This window comes from Myiozetetes cayanensis, unplaced genomic scaffold (assembly GCF_022539395.1).
Source record: "Myiozetetes cayanensis isolate MyiCay16 unplaced genomic scaffold, myiCay2020 scf1, whole genome shotgun sequence".
Lineage (NCBI taxonomy): Eukaryota > Metazoa > Chordata > Aves > Passeriformes > Tyrannidae > Myiozetetes > Myiozetetes cayanensis.
Genome location: NW_026086604.1, coordinates 57299400 through 57325135, shown reverse-complemented (window position 1 = coordinate 57325135; position 25736 = coordinate 57299400). Strand labels below are relative to the sequence as shown.

General features: G+C 42.2%; 1 protein-coding gene across 2 annotated transcripts; it reads right to left on the bottom strand.

Moving 5' to 3' along the window:
- Positions 1-10067: 10067 nt before the first annotated feature.
- Positions 10068-25419, bottom strand: CNDP2 (carnosine dipeptidase 2). Of its 2 annotated transcripts, none has more exons than XM_050321222.1 (12): positions 25342-25419; positions 22538-22627; positions 21445-21588; positions 18835-18997; positions 17180-17268; positions 16059-16259; positions 15454-15538; positions 14735-14895; positions 12630-12794; positions 11961-12102; positions 11214-11361; positions 10068-10784 (listed from the first exon to the last, which is right to left on the bottom strand). In XM_050321222.1, exons 2-12 carry the CDS (start codon positions 22595-22597, stop codon positions 10715-10717), a joined length of 1428 nt encoding a protein of 475 aa, XP_050177179.1. In that variant the 5' UTR covers positions 22598-22627; positions 25342-25419; the 3' UTR covers positions 10068-10714. The 2 variants fall into 2 exon arrangements, with proteins under 2 accessions (XP_050177179.1, XP_050177184.1); XM_050321227.1 differs by having other exon boundaries at positions 25338-25360.
- Positions 25420-25736: the final 317 nt, after the last annotated feature.

Genomic DNA, 25736 nt, shown 5'->3' with positions numbered 1-25736 from the left:
ATACATTTATGCATCATTTGCCAGTATATCTGCCTTTCCTGGAGTAACCAATTCTCCCTAATCAGAGACCACAAAAGAGGCCTTTATACCATTTATATAATTTTGCTGTTTGTTAGTTTTGAGTTGCAGATTAACTTGATACATGTAAAGGACTCAGGATGGCATATTAATTTCTATCAACAGAGATAAAATTATATTTTGAACAGACTAATAGCAATCTGTATTTTTGCATTATAATCTTATGCAAAGTGTGTGAAATTAAAATTTACCATCTTACTCTATGATAAAGCAAACGAGTTTCATTTGAATTCACCATATCCCCTTGTTTTGATTTAGATCCAAACTTAAAGCAGCCTCACAGGTTCATAGACCACTTTGTTATTTTGTCACCCCAAATACTTACATTCAGCAATGGAAAAAAGACTAATAAACAGTGTGCCAGAATGACAATTATTTTTGGTGGGCACAGACTCTAGTTATTCAAATTCAAAAGCAAACAGGTGCATATATCTAAGTTTATGAACAGATTACCAAGAACTTCTGGATACATTAGACTTACTTCTGTGTTGATATTTGTGAATATTAGTGGGTGAAAAGACTGATGTATTACAGACTGTATTCTATTGAAAAAAATAATATTTTCCTGTTCAAGCCCCCTTGTTAATTTTAGTGCTAAGTCTAATTATTTTCAGAATCTTTCTTCTACATCCTTGAGGACTGCTGGCCTATTAGTGGCAGGGATTATGTCATTAAAACTTTCTTCCCTATAAATCAAATTATTGGAAGAAGCTAGAGGAGCATTTATTACTGAGGCACTCTCAGTTCCCTCTAATGAGGTCAGAGAAGCTGAACTTATTTTACATTTGGAACAGATAATGCTAATCAGCTGTTACTGAGCACAGCTTCAAGGTGATTGCTGTGTCCCAGTAAATCTGTGTCATATTTGCAAGTAGATAGATGTGGAACTACAACACATTAAGAAAATGGAATGTATCATCTTAATTATTAATATTTTATGTTGATGGGTCAATTACCTGTCATATCCTATAGGAACATTTTAACAGAGTGGGAAATGTAATACAGCATAGTTATCTATTAATTTAATGCTCAGTAAATTTCCATGGGAAAAAACACCTCAGATGTGTTCGCTATTTTTAGTGTATTTCTATTTTACCCATCAGTGCCTGTGCTTATCTACAGTTAAAACCAACATTTTGTTACCCATCTCTCAAATCCCTTCCTCAAAACTCCTGTGAACTTAAAATTATTTCTGAACTGGTCTCAAGTTATTTAAATTTCACTTCTGAGTGTCAGACAACTCCAAGCAAAACTTTCAACAATTAAATGCAGCTCTACAAACTTTAAATTCATAACCAACCCAATTCCACTAAATACCATTTCCAGATCAGTGCAAAGAAACATTAGCAGACTAAAGCTTAGAAGCTAATGAATTCTAGTGCTCCATACTTTAGGAACATGTCTTTATACATTCACTTATACCTCTCTCATAAAGCCCTTTACTTCATTTCTGAGACCTGCTCTCTGCCTGTGTTTCTCCCAAGTCTCTCCACATTCAAGTTATCTTTATTCACATCTTTATACTGAAATTCTCTTGCCAGATAACAGAATTGATATCCCCTGTATGCCTGAGCTTCTGATGCAGTATTCCCCCTTCTTGATTTTTATTTCTGAATCCATCTGATCAGAATTAAAACTGCCGTAAAATAATCACAAACATCACTGTGTCTCCCTGTACAAAAATTTAGGATATGGTTGGCAACACATTGCAGGATATTTTGGAAATACTAGCAAGATTCAAAACTGTTCAGAAATAAATATTTTCCTTCTGTTTTATTAATTCTCTGTTTGACAACTGATTCCTGAAAATGACATGCAGACTATACTGTATATTGAATTTCTATTGTATTCTTGTAGCTTTCAACTAGAGTCCTCCAGCTAAGTGTTCAACACAATAAAAAAACCTAAAGAGATATGCCTGGAACCATTTCCAAGTGCCTTTTGTCTGATGCCTTTAACTTCTGGCATTTCCACAAATTAAAATGTAGTATGTTTCAGTGGATTTGTAGATACAGCTGCTCTTCTGCCCAAATTTTCACTGGTTGCTATTCACTCAAATAATAAAGAGGTTAATGGAGAGGAATTTGGGGAAAAAAAGTTAACTTCTTACACTCCATTTCGTGTTATTACACTGCTACACCAGCTTTCAAAAATTGAAAACTGTTGCAGTGGCAACTACAGAGTAAAACTGAAGGTCATTACCTGTTAGCAGTTTCTGTGCCAGAATTAAAACTACAGTCTTTGTACAAAAAAAGGCTCAATCCAGTCAACATATAACTATCACTTTATAAAGTGAAAGCCTAGTAATATTCCTAGGAAACTCCATGGGTGCCCCTTGCAGGATTAGTTTTGCCACGTGAATGATTGGGAAAATTGGAGCGCGGGAGCAGGGACAGCAATAGTAGTAGAGAGTATGTGAGGCAGCAAAGGGCAGGTATTCTGCACTCTGCATGCACTATTAAAAATCCCTCAAAAGAAACATAATTTTTGCATTTAAAAGGTTTCTAATAATGCAGCACTAAACAGTTGATAATGGAAGAGAAAAAGACGTCAACCCATTACTAAGACAGCAAGATAGTCTAAACCAACACCTTATCAAAGGCATATTTATAAATAAATACTTTCCAGCATTCTAGCTTTCAAAAGTCTTTTGCAGCCATGGTACTACTTTAACACTTTAGCTAGTTTAGCTCTATTGCTGCTTTCTGCAAGTCTAAGGAAGAGTTTAATAAGTATTCTGGAAATTAGGCTGCAGCATCTCAGAATTCTCCCTACTAGCATTTAAAATGGTCCAAGGCAATACAGCATTTATTCTCAAGTCTTACCTTGACTCCTCTATTATTCACTACATCAACATTAGATCCATTAAGTACTTCAGAAATGTCATCTTCAATTTCATCATACATCTTTACATCTACCTTGGAATTCAGGAATTGGCTACAATTTTGCATATATTAACAGCTTGTGTTTGCAATTCCATTTACTTACTCTGTCCAAAATAGCAATGAAACAGTCATCCAGAGATTCACCTTTACATGAATACATTTAGCATTTTTATGTATGTTTTTATTTATATATATGTATATATAGTCAGTAACAGCAGCCTTCAAAGGGTCCTTCCTTAAATACTATTCATACACATTTCTTACGAACACTTAAACTTCATTAAGGCTCTTTCAGCACAGACCGGTGAACTGTGATTGACAACTGTAGGGCATACAGATTCCTAAGCAACATCTAACACAGAATAAATGTCTCTATAAGGAGATTTTCTTGAGTGTCTAATAACTGACCATTAATCACTGTTGAATATTTCAGCATTTTGTGCTGTGGATCAAATTTGTTGCATGCGTGGTGGGTTGACCCTGGCTGGATTCCAGGTGCCCACCAAAGCTGCTTTGCCACTGCATTCCTTACCTGGACAGGGGAGAGTGATGTAATGAAAGGCTTACGTGTTGAGATAAGGTCAGGGAGGGATCAGTCACCAAATACTGTCATGGGGAAAGCAGACTTGACTTGAAGAAATTAGTTTAGTTTATTACCAATGAAATCAGAGTAGGATAATGAGAAATAAACCAAATCTATAATGCACCTTGCCCCCACTCCTGCCCAGGATTAACTTTAATCCCAGTTCTCTACCTACTATATCCCAGAGGTGTAGGGAGATGGGGAATGGGGGTTATGGTCAGTTCATCATATGTTGTTTCTGCCCCTGCATCCTCCTCAGGGAGAGGAGTCCTTTCCCTGCTCCAGCATGAGGTTTCTCCCACAGAAGACAGTCTTCCACAAACTTCTCCAATGTGAGTCCATCCCACAGGCTGCAGTTCTGCATGAACTGCTGTAGCGTGGGTCCCTCCCATGGGGTGCAGTCCCTCCCACCATGCTGCTCCAGCATGGTCCCCTGTGGGGTCACGAGTCCTGCCAGCAAACTGGCTCTAGCATGGGCTCCCAATCCATGGGTCCACAGGTCCTGCCAGGAGCCTGCTACAGCGTGGGCTTCCCACAGGGTCACAGCCTCCTTTTGCCATCCACCTGTTCTAGCATGAGGTCCTGCATGGGCTGCAAGGGGACAGCCTGCGTCACCATGGTCTTCACCACAGGCTACAGAGGAATCTCAGTTCAGGCAACAGAAGGACCTCTTGCCCCTCCTTCTTCTTTGACTTTGGTGTCTTCAGGGCTGTTTCACTCACATATTCTCACTCAGTTCTTCTCTGGCTGCAATTACTTCTGCATAATAATTTTTTTCCCCTCTTAACTGTTCTGTCCCAGAGGCATTACCATGGTCACTGATGTGCTCAGCCTTGGCCAGCAGCAGGCCTGTCCTGGAGCTGGCTGGCATTGACACCGTTGGACATAGGGGAAACTTCTGGCAGCTTCTCAGAGAAGCCACCTCTGTAGCCCCCCCTCCACTACCACAATGTTGCCATTACATACATCACGATGCCACAAACCCATTACATACAGATAACCACCGTGTAGTTACTCTTCAGGTTCACAGACCCATAGAATATGCCAAGTTGTAAGGGACCTACAAGGATCATCAAGTCCAGCTGCTGGCCCTGCACAGGAGCACCCCAAGAGGCCCACCATATGCCTGAGAGCACAGTCCAAACACTTCTTGAACTTTGGCAGGCTTGGTGTGTTGACCACTTCCCTGGGAAGCATGCCCCATTGCTCAACAAGCCTCTGGATGAAGAACCTTTTTCTAATATCCAACCTAAACCTCCCCTGACACAAATTCAGGTCATTCCCATGGGTCCTGTCACTGGTCACCACAGAGAAGAGATCAGTGCCTGAACCTCAGCTTCCCCTCCTGAGGAAGTTGTAAATGCAATGAGGTCTCCCCTCAGTCTCCTCTTCTCCAGACTGAACAGACCAAGTGACCTCAACCGCTCCTCATACAGCTTCCACTCAAGGCCCTTCACCATCTTTCTTGCCCTCCTTTGGACACTTTTTAAGAGCTTAATATCTTTCTTATATTGTGGTGCCCAAAACTGCACACAATATTCAGGGTGAGGCCGCACCAGTGCAGGACAATCTCCTCCTTTGACTGGCTGGTGATGCTTTGCCTGATGCCCCTCAGGACAGGGTTGGCCCTCCTGGCTGCCAGGGCACTGCTCAGATTCAAGTTGCCATCAACCAGGATCCCCAGGTCCCTTTCCATGGCACTGCTTTCCAGCATCTCATTCCCCAGTCTGTACACACAACCAGGGTTGCCCCATCCCAGGTGCAGAATTTGGTACTTTCTCTTACTGAACATCATATGACTGGTGACTGCCCAGTCCTCTGATTTGTTGAGGTCTCTCTGCAGGGCCTCCCTGCCCTCAAGGGAGGCAACAGCTCCTCTGAGTTTTCTGTAATCTACAAACTTGCTAAGTATCCCTTCCAGTCCAGTGTCCAAGTCATTTATGAAGATGTCGAAGAGCACAGGGCCCTCTGGAACCCCACTAGTGACAGGTCACCACTCTGATGTCACCCCATTCAGTAATACCCTCTGTGCTCAACCCATGAGCCAATTGCTCACCAACCACATGATGTGTTTATTCAGCTGTGTGCTGGACATTTTGGCCAGGAGGATCCTATGAGAGATAGTGTCAAAAGCTTTACTGAAATCCAAAAAGATTAAATCAACTGGCTTCCCTTGATCAGCACCTTGATCAGGTGGGTTACTTTGTCATAAAAAGAAACCAGGTTTGATAAACAAAACTTTCCTTTCATGAAGCCATGCTGGTTGTGACTAATGACAGTCTTGTCTTTCAGGTGTTTTTTCCATAACTTCCAGAATAATCATCTCCATAATGTTACCAGGCACTGAAGGGAGACTGACAGGCCCGTAGTTCCTGGGTTTCAGCTTCCAGTCAGCTGGGACCTCTCCAGATTCCCAAGACCTCTCAAAAATTATCGAGAGAGTTTTGCAATGACATCAGCCAGCTCTTTGAGGATTCTAGGATGAATCCCATCAGGCCCCATAGATTTGTAGGAATCCAGCTGGAGCAGCAGATCTCACACAGTTTCAGAGTTGACTGGGAGTTGATCATTCTCACAGTCATGGTCCTCCAGCTCAGGGCACTGAGACCCCCTTGGTCCATCATCTGTGGTGGAGACAGAGGAAAAGGAAGCATTAAACACCTCTGTCTTGCCTCTATCTCTGTTTGTGAGGTGACCATCTACATCCTGTAACAGGCCAATGATGTTTCTATGCTGACTATTGCCATTAATATACTTGAAAAAACTCTTTTTATTGTCCTCCACATTTCTGGCCAACTGCAAGTGAGCTTTGGTTACATAAATTTTCTCCCTCTAGAAGCGAGCACCATCTCTGAATTTGTCCCATGTCACCTCATCTTGCTTCCTCAGGGCATAGATATTCCTTTTTTGCTTTATTTCCAAGAAAAGATTCAGTTTCAGCCAAGCTGCCCTTCTGCCTTGCCTGCTTGACTTCCAACATTTGGGAATTGCCTGGTCCTGTGCCCTTAGGAGGTGATGTTTAAAAAGTGACAGAACTATGTTATCTTAGTTGAGTTAGCCTACAGGACAGCTGCTTTTCCAAAGGGTAGCTCAGCACAATAACAGTGACAAAAAAAAAGCTGCTCAACTGTATTTGTATTGCATTTTTCAGACTAAACAGCAGAAATATCAGAGGTCCATGAGCTGTCTTCATGATTGAGAAGAACATAAGCCTGAACAGACAGGAGGAGAACATTGCACACTGATGTTTTAGCAGGCCTACTTCATTGGCATGCATTTTAAGCAGTCCTCAAGAAATCTCAGAATCACTAAGGGTGTGCAAAATTAATAGAAAGATGAATATTTAAAAATATTAGAAAAAACATGTCTTAGCATTCAGGGCTTGTCATAACCTAACATCATGATGTAAAATGGTATGATCAAGCTAGCAAGGGGCTAGACTCAAAATTATCCCCTAAACTTTCCTGTGTAGCCTAAGTAGATTCTCTGAAGAGTGATTTAAATTCCCTGCCTAACTTTATTAATTATCAGGAAGGCAATTTATTCAGATTGACTCCTCATAATGTAAATGCATATTTAACACATTAATCTATTATATTTTAATTGAATGAGTTCCAATAACACTGAAAAAAATTGTAATATTTCTGAGCTAGCAGTTTGACAGAATGAACAAACTGGAATACTTTATCTAGATTAGCTCTACGTTATCTCCACTCTTCACATTGCTTCAAGGTCAAGATCAGAAAGCTGAAGCTCTTCGAGTTTTGATTTAGTTAGTACATCCAGACTCATTATGCTAAACCAAAGTCTGCCTTGCAAGGCAAAAAGTTTCAAATTAGGAAACATTGTGCTTGAGAAGCCTAAAATGGACAGCATCATAGTTGAAAATCAGGGCTGTGTTTTTAATATGTATGCTTTTGTTTCCCAGAACACAAAGAAATAAAGAAAAATTACATTTTAAATGGCTTCTTCATTTAGAGATAACAGCTTGTAATAACACCAGCTGCTCAATTAAGTGCATATTACATATCAAGATGCACTGTCATGGATTTTTCTAAGAGATTGTGGGAGGTTGGAGCTGTTCACATTTGTAAAGTTGCTGCAGGCAGAAGTCCACCCCAGACAGACTATTGTGACTGTATGCACAGGCCACAAGGAAGAAACTGCAAAACCAGCAGGAAGATTTTTCCAGTGCTTACCAGTGCGTAGGAATTACTTAGCACAGCAAAGGCACATAGCAGCTACCCAGGCTAACCAGAACCATCTGAAACTGCTGCAGTCTTGCCCTCCTCTTGGTGGTACCATCCTCTAGCTAGAGACTGGTCTGGCAGTGATGTCTCCTAATGAGTATCTACTGAAGGATATTAATTCTACAACCTTTCATGCTGTGTATTAACTGGACTGGCCAAGTCTTTCAGCGAGCCTTTACCTATAACAGGTAAAGCAATGCTGTGAAGTTCTGTGTGGGAAATGCCAAGCAGCCTTTGCACTCCCAGCAGACAGTGCCACGAGGACCTGTGCTTCACTGATGTGTTTTGGTTTTCATGAGCAGTTGCCACTTTCTCAGGTGTCAGGCACTTCTGTGTTGTACAATAGTGCTGTTATTCAAACAACTTGGGCTAAACAAACTCTTCATACCATGCACAAGCATTTAAAGGATGCAGCAAACCAGCTCTCTGCAGCTGGAAGTCTTCAAGGAGTCAGGACTGAAGCAGGTAGGCTACAGAAATAAACAGCCACCATTAGTTCTTTGTGCCTGCATTGCTCAATCAGGCCAAGTACTACTGCTTTTGTGGTCACCTTCAATGAGGACAAGAGAGGTTACAGCTAAAACAAGCTCTGTTGTAGCAAGGAACAGATACTGCTGATTTCCAACTTTAAAATCATACATCTAAAGAAATCTGAAGTCCCATTAAATCTCAAAGTACTCAGTACTTGAGCAGTTTACTCCTGCGTGGTTAAATAGACCCCTGCATTTTGCTCAGGCCAAAGTCCCATTTTAATGTCCTTTTCAGAGTGTTCTGGTACTTACCCCATGCCAAAATATTTCTGCTTTACATTCAACAGCATCTGTTTCTCAGCCTTTTCTACAGACTCCTTAACACCCTTTCTTCTGTTTTGGCCCTCCTTCACAACTCTGCCATGCTGTACTTAGGAAGTGTAGGATCCAATGCAGTGTCTTCAGTGCACAGCTTGAGCCAATTAACTGATCCTCAAAAAGTTTGTTATAAATGCAATAGGACTACTAGATATACTTTCTGAACTTAGTACAGAACATAATCCATAAACACTAACAGCTTTCCTCCTGCCCAAATAGCTTTTTGTTTACATCACAAGAAACAAGTAATACCTCAGTCCAGGATCCAGATTTTCTCAAGTTTTGATGCTTTTCAGGTTGGTAAATAGAAAACAAGCAACATAATCATGTTTTTATGTAACAGTTACTCCATTTAGAGAAGTTTGAGGTGTCCATTCAGGAACCAAGGAAGATACATTGACTGCTAGGACTAGTTACCCTGATCTCAGCATACAGATGACCTTCAAATATGTTGGTATGCCAGTCTTGTCCTGTGTGCATCCTGCATGTTTTAGCAGAGTAATTCCACTGTCAGGTGAGAACTGCGCAGCCAGCTACCAGTGTTGTGCAGGTGCTCGGTGTCACAAGTACTGATGCAGGTGTATGACATGGGTTTGACTGTACTCCAGCTGCAAATGCAGAGTTTAATGGTACCAGATTATCTCCAGCCATTAACTCCAATGGAAAACAAAAAAACCAACAAAAAATGACAGAGATGCTTTAGAAACTTCAAGGAGACCAGAAGACTCCCTACCCCAACACTACTAAGTCTCCAGGTCAAGCAACAGTGAAAACCAGATAGAGAAGACTCTCCTGCCTTCTGCCCCTCAAGGGAGGAAAGCACCACATGCTGTTCACCCATGCCAGGATACAAACTGCACCGTGCTCTCAGAGCAAAGCATCATCACTTGAAATACTTACCTAGTTTAGGTTGCTAGTGCTGGTCAGGTAATTCAGAAACAGTGATCCCAATCTAGTTAATTTATCCCAATCTAGTTAATGATCCGAATCAATTAACACACATTTAAGAGGGTTTGGTTTTTTGACATAATAAGAGGTGTTGGAGTTTATTGTACCCAGAAGGCAGCTTGAAGTTGTACATCAGTCAGTAGTTCAACAAGTAGGCATAAGCAGGGAGAGATCACAAATCCCACTCACTCCCTTGCACTATCATCAGTTGTGCTACAGTGTGATGATCTGGCTTACAAAACCAAAATTAAACATTTTGAGCTTGCTTTCTCTCAGGAGAACAGGATTTTGCAACATCTGATTCAAGTCGACAAGCTGTAAATAGAGCCAGAGCCTAGGAATAAACACTTGGATTCCCAGGATATTCCCAGGTCTGTGCAGCCATGTTGCTCATCTGCCTCTATAGTCATAGAAGTGTCCCTCCCAAGTTGCTTTCCCCTCCCAAGTCGTTATTCAATCTTTAGAGACCAAGAGCCAAACTATAGCATGACTATTTATTATTCTTTTTTGGTAGTATAAAGGCAGCTTTACAAAAACGGCCAGTAGTTGTTACCACAGTGAAATTTGTTATACCCTGATTCACTGTAAATTGAAACCTGCAGGCAGGAGGAGACAAACTGCAAGAGACAAAGTGCTCTTCCAAATCACTTGGTTGGCAAAGACAGATGTCTCACTACAGTTTGAACACATTCCAGTGTAGCCCCATTATCTGTCACTGACTGCTTACTTCGAGGACATACCCAGGAATAAGAACCTTAAATTTGGCTGGCAGTTCTGCAACTGCTGTGGCTGCTTAAACTGTTGAGAACAAACCATTCCTCTTGCTTTACAGGAAAAGTAGATGAATACAGCAAGCTGAAGTGATACAGAGGAGACCCAGATGCAGTTCAGGACTGCTGGCCAGATAAGGAATAGTCTTGTAATTTAAAGTAAGCATTTAAACAAGTATTTTTGGTATATATGTTCTTCATCAAATGGAACTGCACGCTTCCCTCTTGCCCACCAAAGCAGTGGTGGAGGAGTGTTCGTGGAAAAGGGGAGCCATGTAAGTTTGGTGATTGATGACATGTTGTAAGAAAATTCACCCTTCAGATCCATAAACCAGAAGGTCAGGTGTCTAATTTAGTCCTTCAGCTGGGAAACTTCATAGAGATATGCACCAAGCATCTTCACCCCCTGGATGTAGTTGTACCTGGAAAGAAGACAGCTTCCATTAGCATTGTCTTAGTTGAGCTGTATTTCTAGCAGATGCGGTTTTTGCAAAGCCCACACATCAGTCCTATGCACATGACAAACACTGTAGGCATTGCTGCTGCAGGCAACAGGCACTACTCCCAAGCTTCCTACATCTTCCCAAGCAAGACAGAAACACCACTCCTGGTAGCCAAGCTTAGAGACCAAAGTATAAAACCTGCTTCTGGTTTCAAGTGTATAAAGCCAGAAGCAGGAAAGAGATCAAGAATCCACTGCAGACTAGTTACCCAATCAGTCATTTTCTGCTAGGGAGTAACAGCACTTTGCATTCCAGAGAATTAAAGAAAAGCAAGAGTTCAATTCTTAGTGTTTTTCATAATACATGCCCACAGTAAACTCACCCCGGCACAGGGATAAATACTCTTACCTATTTAGCTTCTCATTTTGAGAGTGGGCACCATCATCTGCAGCTCCAACAGGAAGCAGCATGACATTCTTGCCTGTTGCTTCTTGAAAAGTAAGGGTAACAGGAATGCTTCCTCCCTCCCTTGTCAGGTCTGGTTCAACTCCAAAAACTAGAAAAGTGATATTCCAGTCAGTTTGGAGTTATATTTGTTTTTCTAACAAATCCTTACTTAAGCCATCAAGTACCAATCACATCTGCACCAGGTGCTGGCCAAATCAGCCAGACTGCACAGGCCACAGAACTGCGGAGCTTCCCCCAGCAGATGTAACACTGGAGTATTGTCACCTTCAGCATTCAGTTCAAACAGTTACACACCAGTACTTCATCTGAAAGCCTGTCTAACCACAAGTTAGATTTGCTCTAGCTGCCCTATCAAAACCAATTAAGATAGGTGCTAGAATGACTAAGCTTCAAGGCATTTGGCTAAGTAGTTGATCTGAACTAACAGTCTCATAAGCAAAAGCAACACCACACCAATAGACTTGTTCCAGAACAGTAATGAATGAATTGGATATTCGGTTTTTCTTCCTGTACCTCAAACTTCAGTTTAAGGATTGCACATGACCAGCTTCATTATTTAGTGAGCCAAAGTTATTAGGTAAGTGCAGAACAGTAAATATTCAGCAAACATGACCTCTTCAGTGTTTCTTGAGGTGGTGGAACAAGAGCTTTTTAATCTTACCAATGCAAAGTGAAAAACCCACTCACCTGTCTTCATGGCCCTCCTACCAGCCATGTAGTGGGGATGGTTGAAGTCTGACACCCAGGGTTTTCCACCATGGCCTAAGTACACTTTGAATTTGTTGGGACTCTGCAGCTCTGCAAACTTTTTGTTCAAGTAGTCTTTAACCTGTAAGAAAGATTGAACAATCTTATCTACTGTTAGCATTTGTGGGAACACTAGTAAAGTCTATATTCTAAAAGCATCTTAGGGACTTGCAGGTCACTACAATAGTCCAGCAATACTTTTCCTATTACTTTTATTTCATTATTCCTATGATTCTCCATTCTGAAGTCAGAATATCTCCTTAGGGCAAATTAACAGTGTAGTGTAGAACACTTACCCAATATGTCAAATACTTATGCTTTTGAATATGCATTTCTGGCAATCCAAGTGCCCTACAATTACATTAGCATTTACTCCAAAGCCCTTTCTTTGAGTTTAGAGCAATTGGGTAGTCAGACCACAGCAGTCCAGTGCGGCACCACATAATGATTCCCTCAATTATCTTGCGTTGAGGTGCAGAACGGGGAAGACAGTAGCAAAGTAAATGAACAAAACTGCTTTAGAAAACAGAAAAATTCTTTCCCCAGGCATGGAGGACAGGAGGAGTTTAGAGACAGTTGTTTTGATATCAGCAATCCACGTCAACGTACGTGCTTTGTGACTTCTTCAGGAGTCATGTTTGGCACAAGCCTGATTGAGAACTTGCCAATCACTTTCCTAGGAACCACAGTCTTGGCCCCAGAGGCTGAGAAGGCTCCTTCAATTCCGTGGAGAGACAACGAAGGGTATCTCCACCTATGCATAAGGATATCTCTCTGCAGAAGCAAAGAGAAAGATGCAAGGTTATATGAAGTTTGACAGCATTCCCTGAAGTATTGATTTCTTCAATCTAATAAAGAATTTGCACAAAACAGCACTTTCTCCCATGGAGAAATGCAGCTCAATGAAGACCACTCAGAAGCTGTTACTCCCAGTAAGCACATGTTTTGATACACCAGCAGCGTTCTCAGCACCTTAGTAGATTCAATAGCTCCAGTTTGCCTTTCTCCTTAGTTCTATGGAACTTACAGGACACGATCAGTCTGCTTCTGACCAAGGACACGAGCACCATTCATAAGGTGCTCAAGCATGTGTAGGGAGTGTATAGGAATATCTAGTCCCCACTGCCTCTGTCTAGACAGGCAGGTGCCTTCAGCACCAAGACACATGTGTTGAAGTTCACATGTTCTCTAAAAGCCTCACCACTGCTCAGACTGAGGTATACAGTGTGCTTTTCTTTATATCATCAGTTCTATTAAAATGCCTGATCTCCAGGTTGATTCAACCTTTGCCTTTCAACCACTATTGCCTTCCAGGTACACTTCCTGCATTTCTTCCTTGTTGCCTTGGACACAGCTGTTGAGTACACTGGACCCTGAATCCAACACAGCTGTTGAGTTGTCCTGTACAGACACAGCTACAGTGTCTCAAGACTCAACCTGGCTGCAGAAATTCAGGAGACTTAGAAATTGGATGGCCTTTATGTGAACAGTTTGGTTTGTTCTAGGTACAACCTGCCCCTATTGTTCTCTCAAAGCAAATGTCACTGTTACAGTTCAAATCTCAAGCACATTGTTCCTCACCTGGAAGTTTCTCACCTCTCTCCCATACCTCTCTTTGGCCTTAAAACCCTCCTTGCCTGCAGCTTAGAACTCCCTTAGCTAGGATTTCAGTTTAGCCATGACTGAACAGCTTCAGTTCATTATCACAAAGAGCATCTCGCTAGCTCCTCCTTATATACAAGCTATAATTAATCCATTACTTTATAGGACAAGGCTAAACAAGGAAGTCTGTGTGCTCCCAGTTGATATAAACCTGAGCATGTAAAGACAAGGCTGAGGATATAAATTGTTACTTATACCTATTTCAGTTGTGTTTGAAGCCTCCTCCTGACAGTACTAGGACAGAATACAGACCTGCACGTGTAAACTTGCCTTTTACAACATCTGTGTCTGCTTTTTATGACAGGAGATGTATTTACATCTAGGGTTTTAAAATTAGTATGTAATACCTGTACCTTGCAAGATTCAATGCTGTTAAAAGCATTCATTTGGAGAGCTCCCAGGACGAAGTTTTAACTTCAGACCTGAGTTTATTGAACTTGAGCCTGTTCAAAGATTTGGGCAGCTGCCTAGTTTGTGGCTATGAAACAGTCCTTGCTTGCCAGTCTAGAAGGATGTTCAGTATGTCAGCTTTAAATTCATCACAACTAGATTTGAACTTGTTTTTTCACCTAATGAGCAATCATCTCTAAGCAATTACTTTATTTCTGATAACACATTGAACTTCCTACAGATGTAGGAAATCAGATGTTTTGTGTAAATGTGCTATCTGACCTCTGAAAAATTGCTAACATTCTTATCTAGCATTAAGAGAACAACACTAGATAAAGAAAGTTGTGTACAAGTTTGAAATGCTACTTATACAAAGACTAAGGAGTAAATTTAAAGTTGTCTAGGCTGCTTGCCTTGAACACGGGATAACCTAGACTAAATTTTCAAGCAACCTAACACTAGCAGTTCCTCAGCAAAGTGTTAAGTATGCAGTCAACCATACAGTAGGCAAAACTATCTTCAAGGCATTCTCACCATTTTAAAGACATCAGATGAACCTCTGCCTACTAAATTACTTGGTAACTACAAATGTATCTACAGAAGATCAAGCTAACATAGACAGCTTGATCTAGGCAGGGTAGGGAGGAAGGAGTGCAGCACACCTTTGTATCATGCAGCAGTTTTGTTGCTCCTACATCCTTTGCATATTCTGTCAGGTCAAAATCAATCTTCTCATATAATGCCAGCTCCTCATCAGTAACAGGTGCCACTGCTTCATTAACACCTGGGATGAGGATTTTCCCTTTCTTGTCTACAAGACAACCTGTAAACAAGAAATACCTAGTGTCAGTATTCAAACTAGAATATGCAAGGTGTCATTGCTGGGAACACTCTCCTTGGGAAACAGAGGTCTTGGCCTTCTGAAAACTCCATAAATGCAATGAAATTCAGACACCGTCTCTCAGAGCATGCACCACTGAGCATGGAAGGCACTTCCAGAATTTGCACCTATCCAAAATATGCACTTGCATGCTACCACATTTAACTCTATTGCTACATTTGGCTGGCTGAAGACAGGAGTCCAAAAGAGTTCAATATCACATCCATAGCAGAGTTTGAGAGGCAGCTGATTTAATTAACATGCAAATTTTCAGCAACATTGTAGAGGAAGCTAGAGTAGATAGACAACCTCTTGGCAAAACCTTCACCATATTTCTGTATCTAAGGCATTAGCCTTGCATACCTGGCAAGCTCCATTTCATTGGCCATTGCTTTGCTAGGGTAAGCAGCCCTTACCAACGTCCCCACTGCAAACTCACTCATGCTTTAATGGTTCTTATCTCCATTTTAAACACATTTAGCGAAACCTGCTTTTTCTTACCCATTAAAGCAATGAGATCTGTCATGGCCTCATGTACTGAACCACCATAAACACCAGAGTGAAGGTCTTTGTCAGAGCATTCCACCTGATTGAAGTGAATTAAGATTCAAGTTAATTTTAGCATGAAGATACTGTCAAATACACCAAAGATATTTACCCTAGCTTTTTCTTGCATGTATTTTGAGAATGTATCTAGTTTTGAAACCAGACCACTCAGCTGTAGTACGTTAAAACAGATCTTCTTTGTATTGCTCTGTGAAGTACATGCCCCTAGTACTGACTGTCCCAACCCTGGGGACTTGAGTGGTGATATCTCTTCCTGCACTCCAGGATCTATCTGAAGATACATACACTCTGAAACAACCCTCTAGAAAAGGTTGTTGGTTTCTCTTGCTTCATACATCTGATAGCTACCCCTACCACACAAGGATCAGATAGGGTAATAAAATAAAATTATTCAATTAGGAGAAACCATTCTACTTAAGTAGTCAGTCTCACCTTCTCTGAAGAAAAGCTTTTGGCGTGAAAAAGTTTGGGCTACCACTCTTCTCCAGTAGAAAATTCAGTTTAATAATACTGGTTTTGTAGCGTATCTCAGTACTTACCTCTATGAAGTAGTAGCAGATGCCCCTCAAGCCATAGGTGATACAAGGCTTCTTCTTGCCCAGCCAGTAGTTGTCAGAAATGCACACATAATCCACATCTTTGAAGAAAGTCTCTCGTTGAGCAAAAATCAGTTCATCAAGGCCTTCAGATCCTGATTCTTCCATACCCTCTAGGCAGAACTTTATATTTACTGGAAAGTCCTTTGAAATGAAAAACAAGAACAGACTAAGTATGAAAACGCTGTACTACTTCAGCAATCAGTAATGTTCATTTGTCATGCTCAAAGCAAAAAAAAAAAAAAGACAGGGAAATTAGTTCCACAACAGTGGAATTTGTTAATTATGCACAAACTGTTGTGAAATTTGGACTGCACTTACATTGAGGACAATTATACCACTCTTCATTCAATGCAATTCAAACTCTTCAAAAAGTTTTAACTGAGCTCTAGAACAGCTTTTTCCCCAAGTCCCTTAACTGTGGCAACACAGCAGAAATCTATTGCCAAAGATAAGCCACCAGGCTAGGAAAACTAATATTAAACCACAGAAATTGCATGCCACTGTAGGAGCATCAGAGCTACCCTGTCTATCCAGATTACCATATTCTACATACCTAGACAGGAATTGAGAACTGGTCATTCTTCTCACAAGTAATAGGAACTTGTCTGGCAAGATAAAGCAGACACCCTGAGCTATTTCCAACTGCACATTTTCTTGAACAGAAACAGCAAAGCTCGCAGGTCACTGTTACTGAGTTAACCTCTTAGAGCTCAGTGGCAGTGAGACATTAAGTTTTGATAAAGGTTGAACTAATTTGACATTCTTACATGATAGTGATCACATTTGATTATTCATGTTCCACATACTCACATATGTATTTTCCTTCCTACATATTTCATTTAAGGAAAATTTTTTGAAGTGCAAACCAAGCATCTAACAAACCAACCTGTCAGCAAGTCAGCTCCACCCTACTAGGACATAAGTGAATTTACAGGATTATTGCATCATTCCTCTGATCAGCTGAGCAAGCAGGCTTCCCTCACAAGGATCTGTAGCTTGGATAACATTTATTGCTAGAATCAGTTGTATGTGAAAACGCAGAATATGCTTTGAGCACAGACCTGGTTAGTTTTTTGATAAGCCTCCAAGGCATTCAGCCAGGCAAGCACTGGACCTTTGTCATCTGTTGATCCTCTCCCATACAACTTTCCTGCAGAAACAAGATACAAATTAACCGGGGTGGAAAAAAAATTTGGATGAAGTTTCACCTCTTGCCTACAGAAGGAAACATCTTTTTGGATAATCTTTTTAGCCCTGCTTATATAAACTTTTATTTCTGATTCTTCTGAAGTAGCAATTTTGCATCCTGCTTCATACACTCTTGCAACTGGGATAGGTACAGGACTGCAATAGTTCTCCCACTTAGAGAGCTATCCTACCTCTTCCTCCCAGCTTTTCCCCAGACAGGAACTGAATATAAGCCCGGAAAACATGTAACTGCCTTATCATTCACAATAATGTAATTTTCTACAAACACAGTAGTAAGTGAATAGAAACAAGCTCCCTCCTTTTAACAGAAACCTATCCAGTATTAGCTACAATTCAATAACTCTTTGTTTGAAAAGTAAGAATTCAGTAGCTGGTGACAAATCAGTTCATTGGATTCTCCAGGTAAGAGTGGATCTCCCTAGAAAGGGCTTTAGTCAAAGACAGGTTTCACAGGCTACAGGAAATTCCCAGAAAACGTAGCACATGGGATCACAGAGGCAGATATGGCTGCAACTCAGAGCTGTGGCTACAACCCCTAAGCACCAGGTGTAACCACAGTGACAGAACAGGACAGACAGCTTGCAAGGTAAAGAGCCACTGGCGAAAATGCCTCTTGCACTGTCAGACTGCACAGAGACAAGCCACAGCCCAAGGCAAATCTATCTTGCTATCAGATGAGATAATCCAACTTAGTAACTTGGACTCTGCTGCCTATGACCAAGGGCCCAAGTAGAAATACTAGTTACCACAGATAGTCCTTTTCGTGGCAATCATTAACACTTATGCAACACAAGTGGTTAATGTCCTTCTATTCATATGACCTTTGACACTAACACTGAGAAAGTGGAACAAGGAAGAAGCTGTTGGTAGCACCAGCTTTCAATAGAAGAGAGTTTTAGTCTTCTTGGCTACGTGTTTGAAACAACTCCTGTTGTTTCAACAGGAGTTACTGCACCATTTCTTCATCCCCATTAAGGGGAGAGGGACACTTGTGTATGCACCAGCTCTGCAAAACACAGCTTATGCAGTACTCGTGGTAGCACAGTTGGCAAACACAAGGCAACCCAGGGAGACTGCTGTGTCACTCCTGTCTCCAGGCATAAAGAAGCTGTGTTGAGTACTTTTTCCCAGTTAATGGTTCAAAATCCCTGTAGTCTGACACGACCTTACAGGCTGCAAGTTGTGAACAGCACAAGAATATAGTTCTAAAATGCTTTCTGGCAACAAACTGTTACCAAGGAAAGAGCAGTTAAAACTGTGCTGTGGCTACAAGGAAGATAACGTGCAAGTAATCCTAGACTATCAGAAAAGGAAACAAGCCCTGAGACCAGCTGAGATTTTGCAGTTCTACTTTTTTATCACTTCCCCTCCTGCATAGTTTTATCTCAACAGTGTTAAATAAACACTCATAACTGTTCTTACTCTCCTTCCTTTCAATCAGTGGCACAACTTTGGAACAATTGAGGAATACCACAGAAGTGTTCACTGTGAAATCCATTGCTCTTACCATCTCTTTCTACCAGTGTGAAGGGCTCACTATCCCAGCCATCCTCTAGTACTGCTGGCTGAACATCCAGGTGACCATACACACACACAGTCTTTTTGCGTGGATCTGTGCCAAGTGTTCCCAGAACAATTGGTGGTAGAGGGATCTCTGATCCATCAGGCAGCTAGAAACAGGAGGGAAGAAGTTTTATTCAAATGTGGAATGTCAGAGGAGTATGTTTATTTTCAGATAAATGAATTATTTTAATACTGTGGAGGTTATGACATTAAGGGGACAGACAGCTAAAAAAAAACCTAAGCTACTTAAACTGATTTCCAGAAGCAGGGTGCCAGAGAAGGTATCATGTCAGTTAGCTTTCCAACAAAGCCCAGTAACAGCCAGAATGTTCTGAGCCACTCAGAACTGTTAGCTTTAAACTACCAATCCTACATCAGGTTTTAGCAGAGCAAGCTGACTGCACACCAAACTGCCATGCTCTAATGCTGACCTCAGCATAAGTGACAAATTCCATTCAACATTGCATTCTGTGTTGCTTATCACTGCACTTTCATCCTGTCTACAGTATAGCTCCCTAGACAAAATTTCCTGACAGTGGTATCTCTGAGTGTAACATCTGCCTACACCCAAGCAAGATCAGCAAAACAGCTGCATTTCTCTATATGAGCCTCCACTGTTAAGCTAAGGGCAGAGTAGTGCTGATGAACTCAGTTCAAGAGTTCAAGAGTTGAACTTGGCTTAGTCCTTTGGAATATCCCATACACAATTATCACATGCTATTCTCAGTCAGCATGTATTTCCCTTTCCATGAACACATACTCCTACACACTGTTCAGCAGATCAAGATCAGCTTTTGCTTTTTGCTCATAAGGGCTCCAAACTCCATTTTTTTATCAACAGGTTATTACATGGTCCTTGGCCAGCTGCAGCTCTACATGATTGAAGAACAACTGCAAGAATTTACAGTAATCAGTACACAGAACAAACTGCAGTGCAGCAGTAAGTTTGATCAGGTAAGTTCACCAGTTGCTTTATATTGTCCTTCATAGATATAGCAGGAACTTTGACTAGCTCTGTCTACACTTAATATAAAACTAGACACTTTTGCAGCTGCATTAAAGTTTTCTAAATAAAAATGTTACGCATAGAACTCTAAAATAAGCTACCAAAAAGCTAGAGATGGAAGGAACAACTTTGAATTAATTGAAATACTTTTGATGGGATTTTAGGCTGTTTGTAGCAGCAGAGCTAGAATTATCCTACAGAACCTCTCCCAAGAGGGCACACGAAGTCAGCTGTTTCCTTGATGGGACCAGTAGTGCTACAAACAAGCGTAATCCAGTTGGCAAGGGCAAGAACTGTGCAGAAGCTCCCAATACAGGCACATTTCACTCAGCATTTTTTCCCACTAATAGTAATGATAATCTTCTAGAACTAGCAAACATTCCAGTACAACAGGATTTTTGATGCTACTATCCAAATGCTCATCTAATAGCTTTGGTATGGGTCTTATTCTCTAGGCATATAGTGACTAGGCACTTAAAAGGAGCAGTACATCAAGTGAATGGTTCCTGAGGACAAGATTATTATTATCACTCTCATAAACACATACATTTCTCAGGTAAAAAGCAGTCTGGATAGCTAAAACCAAGGAAGGAACTCATTCTTTTAATGATACATTTGTATCTGGTAAGGGAACAATGCAATCCCCTGAAAAATGTAACACTTTAAAAGAGTCCAAAGGTCTTTCGGAAGACTTATTGAAACCTCAGTCAGTATCTTTACACTCTATGGGTCTAGGGATCAACACCAGCCTGTTGTTAAAAATGTCTAACACTTTTGTTTGCAGGTATTCTCTTCAGTCAAAAAAGTATTTAATACAGTCCAAAATTTAATACAACATGCTTAACTGATCTGGATCCCAAATTCACTATAAAGAAAGGTTTTTAACAGAAAGCCCAGACTGTGTGGCAGGAAAGACTTATGCCACACTCCAGCAGGTTCTGACTTTTTAGGCCTTTACCCACAAGACCCTTGTGTGGCGATCCTGAGCAGAAGACTACCAGACACCAAGGAACTAACAAACCACATAGTTAATGTGAGTACACCAAAGCCTGTGCTAGGCTATGCTGCGCACAGTTTTGCCTTCCTCCCTGTATTGTGCTGTGCATATCCCTGGACTGCAGGATAAACTGAGCCACTTGACTGTAACCTGAAGGCAGTTCCCACTTGGCACTGGTGATTACACCGCCTGCGTGTCCTTGACTTTATCTAAAAGTGCCTCAAGAAGTTCTCATGTGAATATCCTTTTTGTTTGGCAGGGGAATCAAACAGCTTGAATAAATAGAATGTATCACATTCCCCTGAATGGGATCTAAACAGCATGTTGCATGCTGGTTGTATGCCTGCTAGATGCTGCAGGGACATACGAGTACCTATACTACCCTCTTTCTTTATAGCAGTAACTCTAATAAACAGGATTTTAAATTATACTTTATGGAGTCTAAGTGCGTTTCTCACTGGGAACATATGAAACCAGCACCTTCTTGTGCAAAACATCTTGTCTTCTAAGGAGACTTTTTCCACTAAGCTGACATGGAGATGCTCACACACCTTTTGTTTCCCAATATCCATAAGTTGGGTTGTGCCTCCCAGCCGCTCAATATCCCTCGCAGCAACCTCCATCATGCGTTTGATTTCACCCCTCTTCTCCGGCCATGCTGACACGCTCTGGATGGCCACCCACTCAGCCAGGCGCTACAGAAACATGGAAGAGCTACAGGTTTTACTACATGTAACAGGCATTATACAGATACAACACAACCACAAACCACTGTTTTAAGTCAAGCTTTAACTGAGACAAATCAGCTCTCTCCTCTGCTCAAAGAAGTACTCTAATCACTAATATTACACTCAAAAACTCTCTTAAACCTCTCTCTCCTACAGCTGCCCATGCAGTGCAGCACAAAGTCTACAGATAAATAAGGTGAGCTTAAGAGTATGACAGCTTGTGCATACTGCATTTTTTTTGGTTGCTGTTCTTTAAGTATCCAGAACCAGCTGATGCCTTTCAGGCCTCTCAGAAAGGCCACTTGAGCTTTTTCTCCCCATGTGAGATCAGCAAGAGCAACTGGCAGAAGCTGAACACTTGGTACAGTTCTTGCCTGAGTTCCCAGTGCTGTACCACTGAGTCCTTCACAGGTAAATAGCACTGCAATACAAGCTGCAACTAAATAGCAGGTCAAGCTTCTTCAGAGAGAGTAACCTCTCCCTCTGTACCCCAATATAAATAGTTTCATACAAGAAAGGTTTATTCCAGCCTCATTTAGAACTTTCATCTCCCATCTCAAAAGGGAAGAGACTATAAACCTAGCTCTGCATTCAGGAGCCAGTATTAAACTTCTCATCCCTCTAAATAAGTCACTGTTTGCAGTATACAGTAATAGATCATTTCCTAATAAATCTAACATGGAGATTTTGTGTTTTGGAACAGAACCTAAACAGAAAAAAACTTAAAGGACAGTTTTCTAGCTTGACTCAAATCAGTTATACCTGCTGCTTGCTCTCCCCTCTCTCCAGTTACTAGACATTACTCTCTCTTATTGGGTATATTACACAGGTGCAACAACGAGCTTGAAGCCAGCCACCTAACTTTTAATATCCCATAGCTGCCCATGCTGCAAGACAAAACTCAAGGAAAACTTACCTGAACATAGAGGTCCTGGTGTTCATCAATGTATTTAAAGAGGGTATCAAGAGCGGACATTTTCTGACTAGAATGGTGTTACTGAAGGTCCTGTGACAGAAAAATAATTCAGCCTTCACAGGTTTAACAAGAAACAGTCAGTAATCAAGCAGCCACACAAGACTTCCACCTTTCAACTGCTAATGCCTCACACCAAGCTGTACTAATATAAAACTTGAGGCCCCTCCCTTTCTTTAAATCACACAGTGACAAAAGCATTTTTAAATTTCAACACCACTTTTTCCACCTCTCCTTCAAAATAACTTTCAAATTTAAACTGAGCAAGCTTATATGGAGACTCTGTATATAGTATAGTATATCCAACATAGTATATCTGTCTGTAGAGATACTTCAATGGAATCATACGCTTCATTTTACTACAAAGTTACAGGCAAAATTTTACTGAAGTGAAGTGCAACTTCAAAGAGAAGATTTCATTATGAGTTCAATTAATAGTGTGCCACAGGCTTGAATGCTAGGAGCTAGGTGCAAGAAAGCACCACACTTAAAGCTCTACAAGGGAGGTTAAAAGCAGGCAGCTTAAGAACTGTGCTTTCTTCTGCTTTCAAGTCCCAACCTGCCACTCAGACTTCCCAAGAAATGTCAGAGTGAAGCCATGGGAACAGAAGCCAGCCTCAGTAGGCCATGAGCAAGTGGTCACTGAGTACTTCAGTGCTACCACTTCCTTCTTTTGTTTTAGTTTCAGCTGAACTTCACACGAGAAAACCCAAAACCTCTCCCCTTCTCAGTTTTCTGTCTTCCTTCCCAGTCTGAAATCAATATTGAAAAGATACACTGTCCACTCAAGCAACAAAACCAACAAGTTTAAATTTAGATTTCAAGTTAGGACTAAAGATACAGCATCTCCCCTAAGACAGGAAAATAATGAGCTTTACGAATCACAGAATGAGTAAGGTTGGAAGGGACCACTGGAGGTGATCTGGTCTAAACTCCCTGCTCCAGTAGGGTCCCCTATACCACATTACTCAGGATTGTGTCCAGGAGGCTTTTGAGTATCTCCAGAGAAGGAGGCTGCCTGAAATATATCTCTGAAATCCAAGTGCCTGGACTAGGAGAAAAACTCCAGTACCCGTGTAATACACTGAACAAGCATTTTCAGCAGCACCAGCCACTGTGACTCAGTATGTTGTTGAGTCAGCTTTATGCCAGACCCTTTAAGCCTTTCTTCTACTTCTACACAGTAGTCACAAGACAAGTATGAGAGTTGTTAAAGCATCTGACTGCTTGTCTTAGGATTTCTTGAACAGTTGACTACTCTGCGTAACTGAAACTAATACTTTCAAGCTGCAGGTTTCCCACACAATATACTGCAATACAAGCAACACCCCAAATCTAAGATGCACACATTTGCTTTCAAGCTGGGTTGTACTTACACAAATACTGGTGTTTGACATACAAAAATCCTTTCCCTCACCAGAGAGAGTTTCTATTTAATTTAAAGCATCCATCAAGTTTAAATTTGGACAATGACTTTTAAACACCAATTAGAACAACCCCACACCACCAGACAGGCCAAGCTTTCTCTTCAGTAGCCAAGAAAGGTGAAAACTAAACACCTTCACGAGGACTATATGGACATAACCAAGTTAAAGGAATGCTTCTCACAGAGGCTGGGCTTCTCTAATGAAACCACCATCCTCACATGCAGTTAGAGGTCAGGCAGGATTCAACTAGAGCTCTTCAGAGAAACCAGCACACAGGCATCAGTCCAGTGCATCTGACCCTCCCCTTCACTCAGTCGGTTCCTATAGCAACATCAGGACTCCCGCTTCACAGCACAGAAACAAAATACAACATAATACAAGGAGGCTGATATCCTGCCCAACACGAACAAGATCTGAACTATTTACTAAGGCAGGGACTGCTTTAAATATCACCTTAAACATAGTTAAATAGTCTTAAATATCAGAGAGGCATTGAATCACTCAAGTCACACTGCAGAGCTGCAAAAAAAGCCTCCTCCAGAAAGCTTCGAACTTGGAAAAGCAAATGCTGCTTAGTGTATAGCAAAAGGCTGGATGTCCCCTCCCCTTCCCTCTTCAAAACCAGGGCTAGAACTTCCTGTAAGTCCTTTAGACTGGAGTACTGAACCCTTCCTATCTATACAGAGGAGACTCCACTGTCTTACCTTTTCCAAGACTACAACACAGCGGCACTTTGAAATAAGAGAAACCAAGGGACTATCAGCGCACCGGGACAACCTGGCCCTTCTTATCCACAGGCATCATTAGTGCCCCAGAGGAGAGCAGGGAACCAAGTCAGGAGTGCTCCGTAGCCGCCACCGACCCCAGAGCCACTGCCAGGAGCGGCACACAGCCCCGTGCCCACGCCGCGGGCTCTGCTCTGCGGGAGGTTTGACTTAAAGGCTAAAATCTGGTATTTTACAGGGTTCTGCAGCACAAGGGCTCGGGGCGCGAGGGAGGGAAGCGCGCCGCGGGCTTCCCAAAGACTACGCGGGGGAGGCTCACGGGAGGGACAGCGAGCGTGGGGAAGGTGGCAGGGGGGCAGCAGCAGCACCCTCTCGGTGACAGCTTCCCTCCCGGGGCAGCCACAGCCACAGCGCCGCCGCGCCCGGAGGCCGAGCAGGCGCTTCCTACCGCGGGACACAAGGCAAGGACCGGCCTGCCGGGCTCGCCGCGCACCCGGCACTCCCCTCCCCTCCCCGGCAGGACGGGCCAGCCCTGCCTGCCGGTGCCGCCGCGGCACACGGGGAAGGGGCCCGGCCGCTCCCGACACTCACTCACTCACTCACTGCGCCCGCGCCGCGCCGGCCTCCCTGCGAGAAGCTCACTGCACCGCCACTGCCCTTTAAATACTCTGCACGGCCCCGCCCCGCGCCTCGCGCCGCAGCGCCCAATCCGCGGGCAAGGAGGTCCCCGGGGGCGGGGCTTACCGAGAGGCGGGGCGGGGCTTGCCGTGGGCGGGGCGGGGCCGCCCCTCAGCCGTCGTGTGAGGGGAAGGGCGGCGGGGAGTGCGGCTGTGCGGGGTCATCGTGAGCGCCCGGGGTGGTAATGAACTTACCGCTCTGCAGTGAAACGGGGTGGGCGAGGACGAGACACAAGAAATAATACACAAGAAATAATACGGGGGATAATAAGCGGGAATATCATATATAGGTGAATATAGTATGGGAAAAATT

What these genes read in the sequence shown, in the direction of transcription:
- CNDP2 (XM_050321222.1), bottom strand. Translation starts at nt 22,597, where the DNA reads ATGTCCGCTCTTGATACCCTCTTTAAATACATTGATGAACACCAGGAC. An exon ending in CTGAAGAAGTCACAAAGCAC is followed by an intron (nt 12,103 to 12,629) that starts GTACGTTGACGT and finishes TCTTTCTTACAG; the next exon opens with GTTAAAGACTACTTGAACAA. An exon ending in TAGGAGGGCCATGAAGACAG is followed by an intron (nt 11,362 to 11,960) that starts GTGAGTGGGTTT and finishes TCACTTTTCTAG; the next exon opens with TTTTTGGAGTTGAACCAGAC.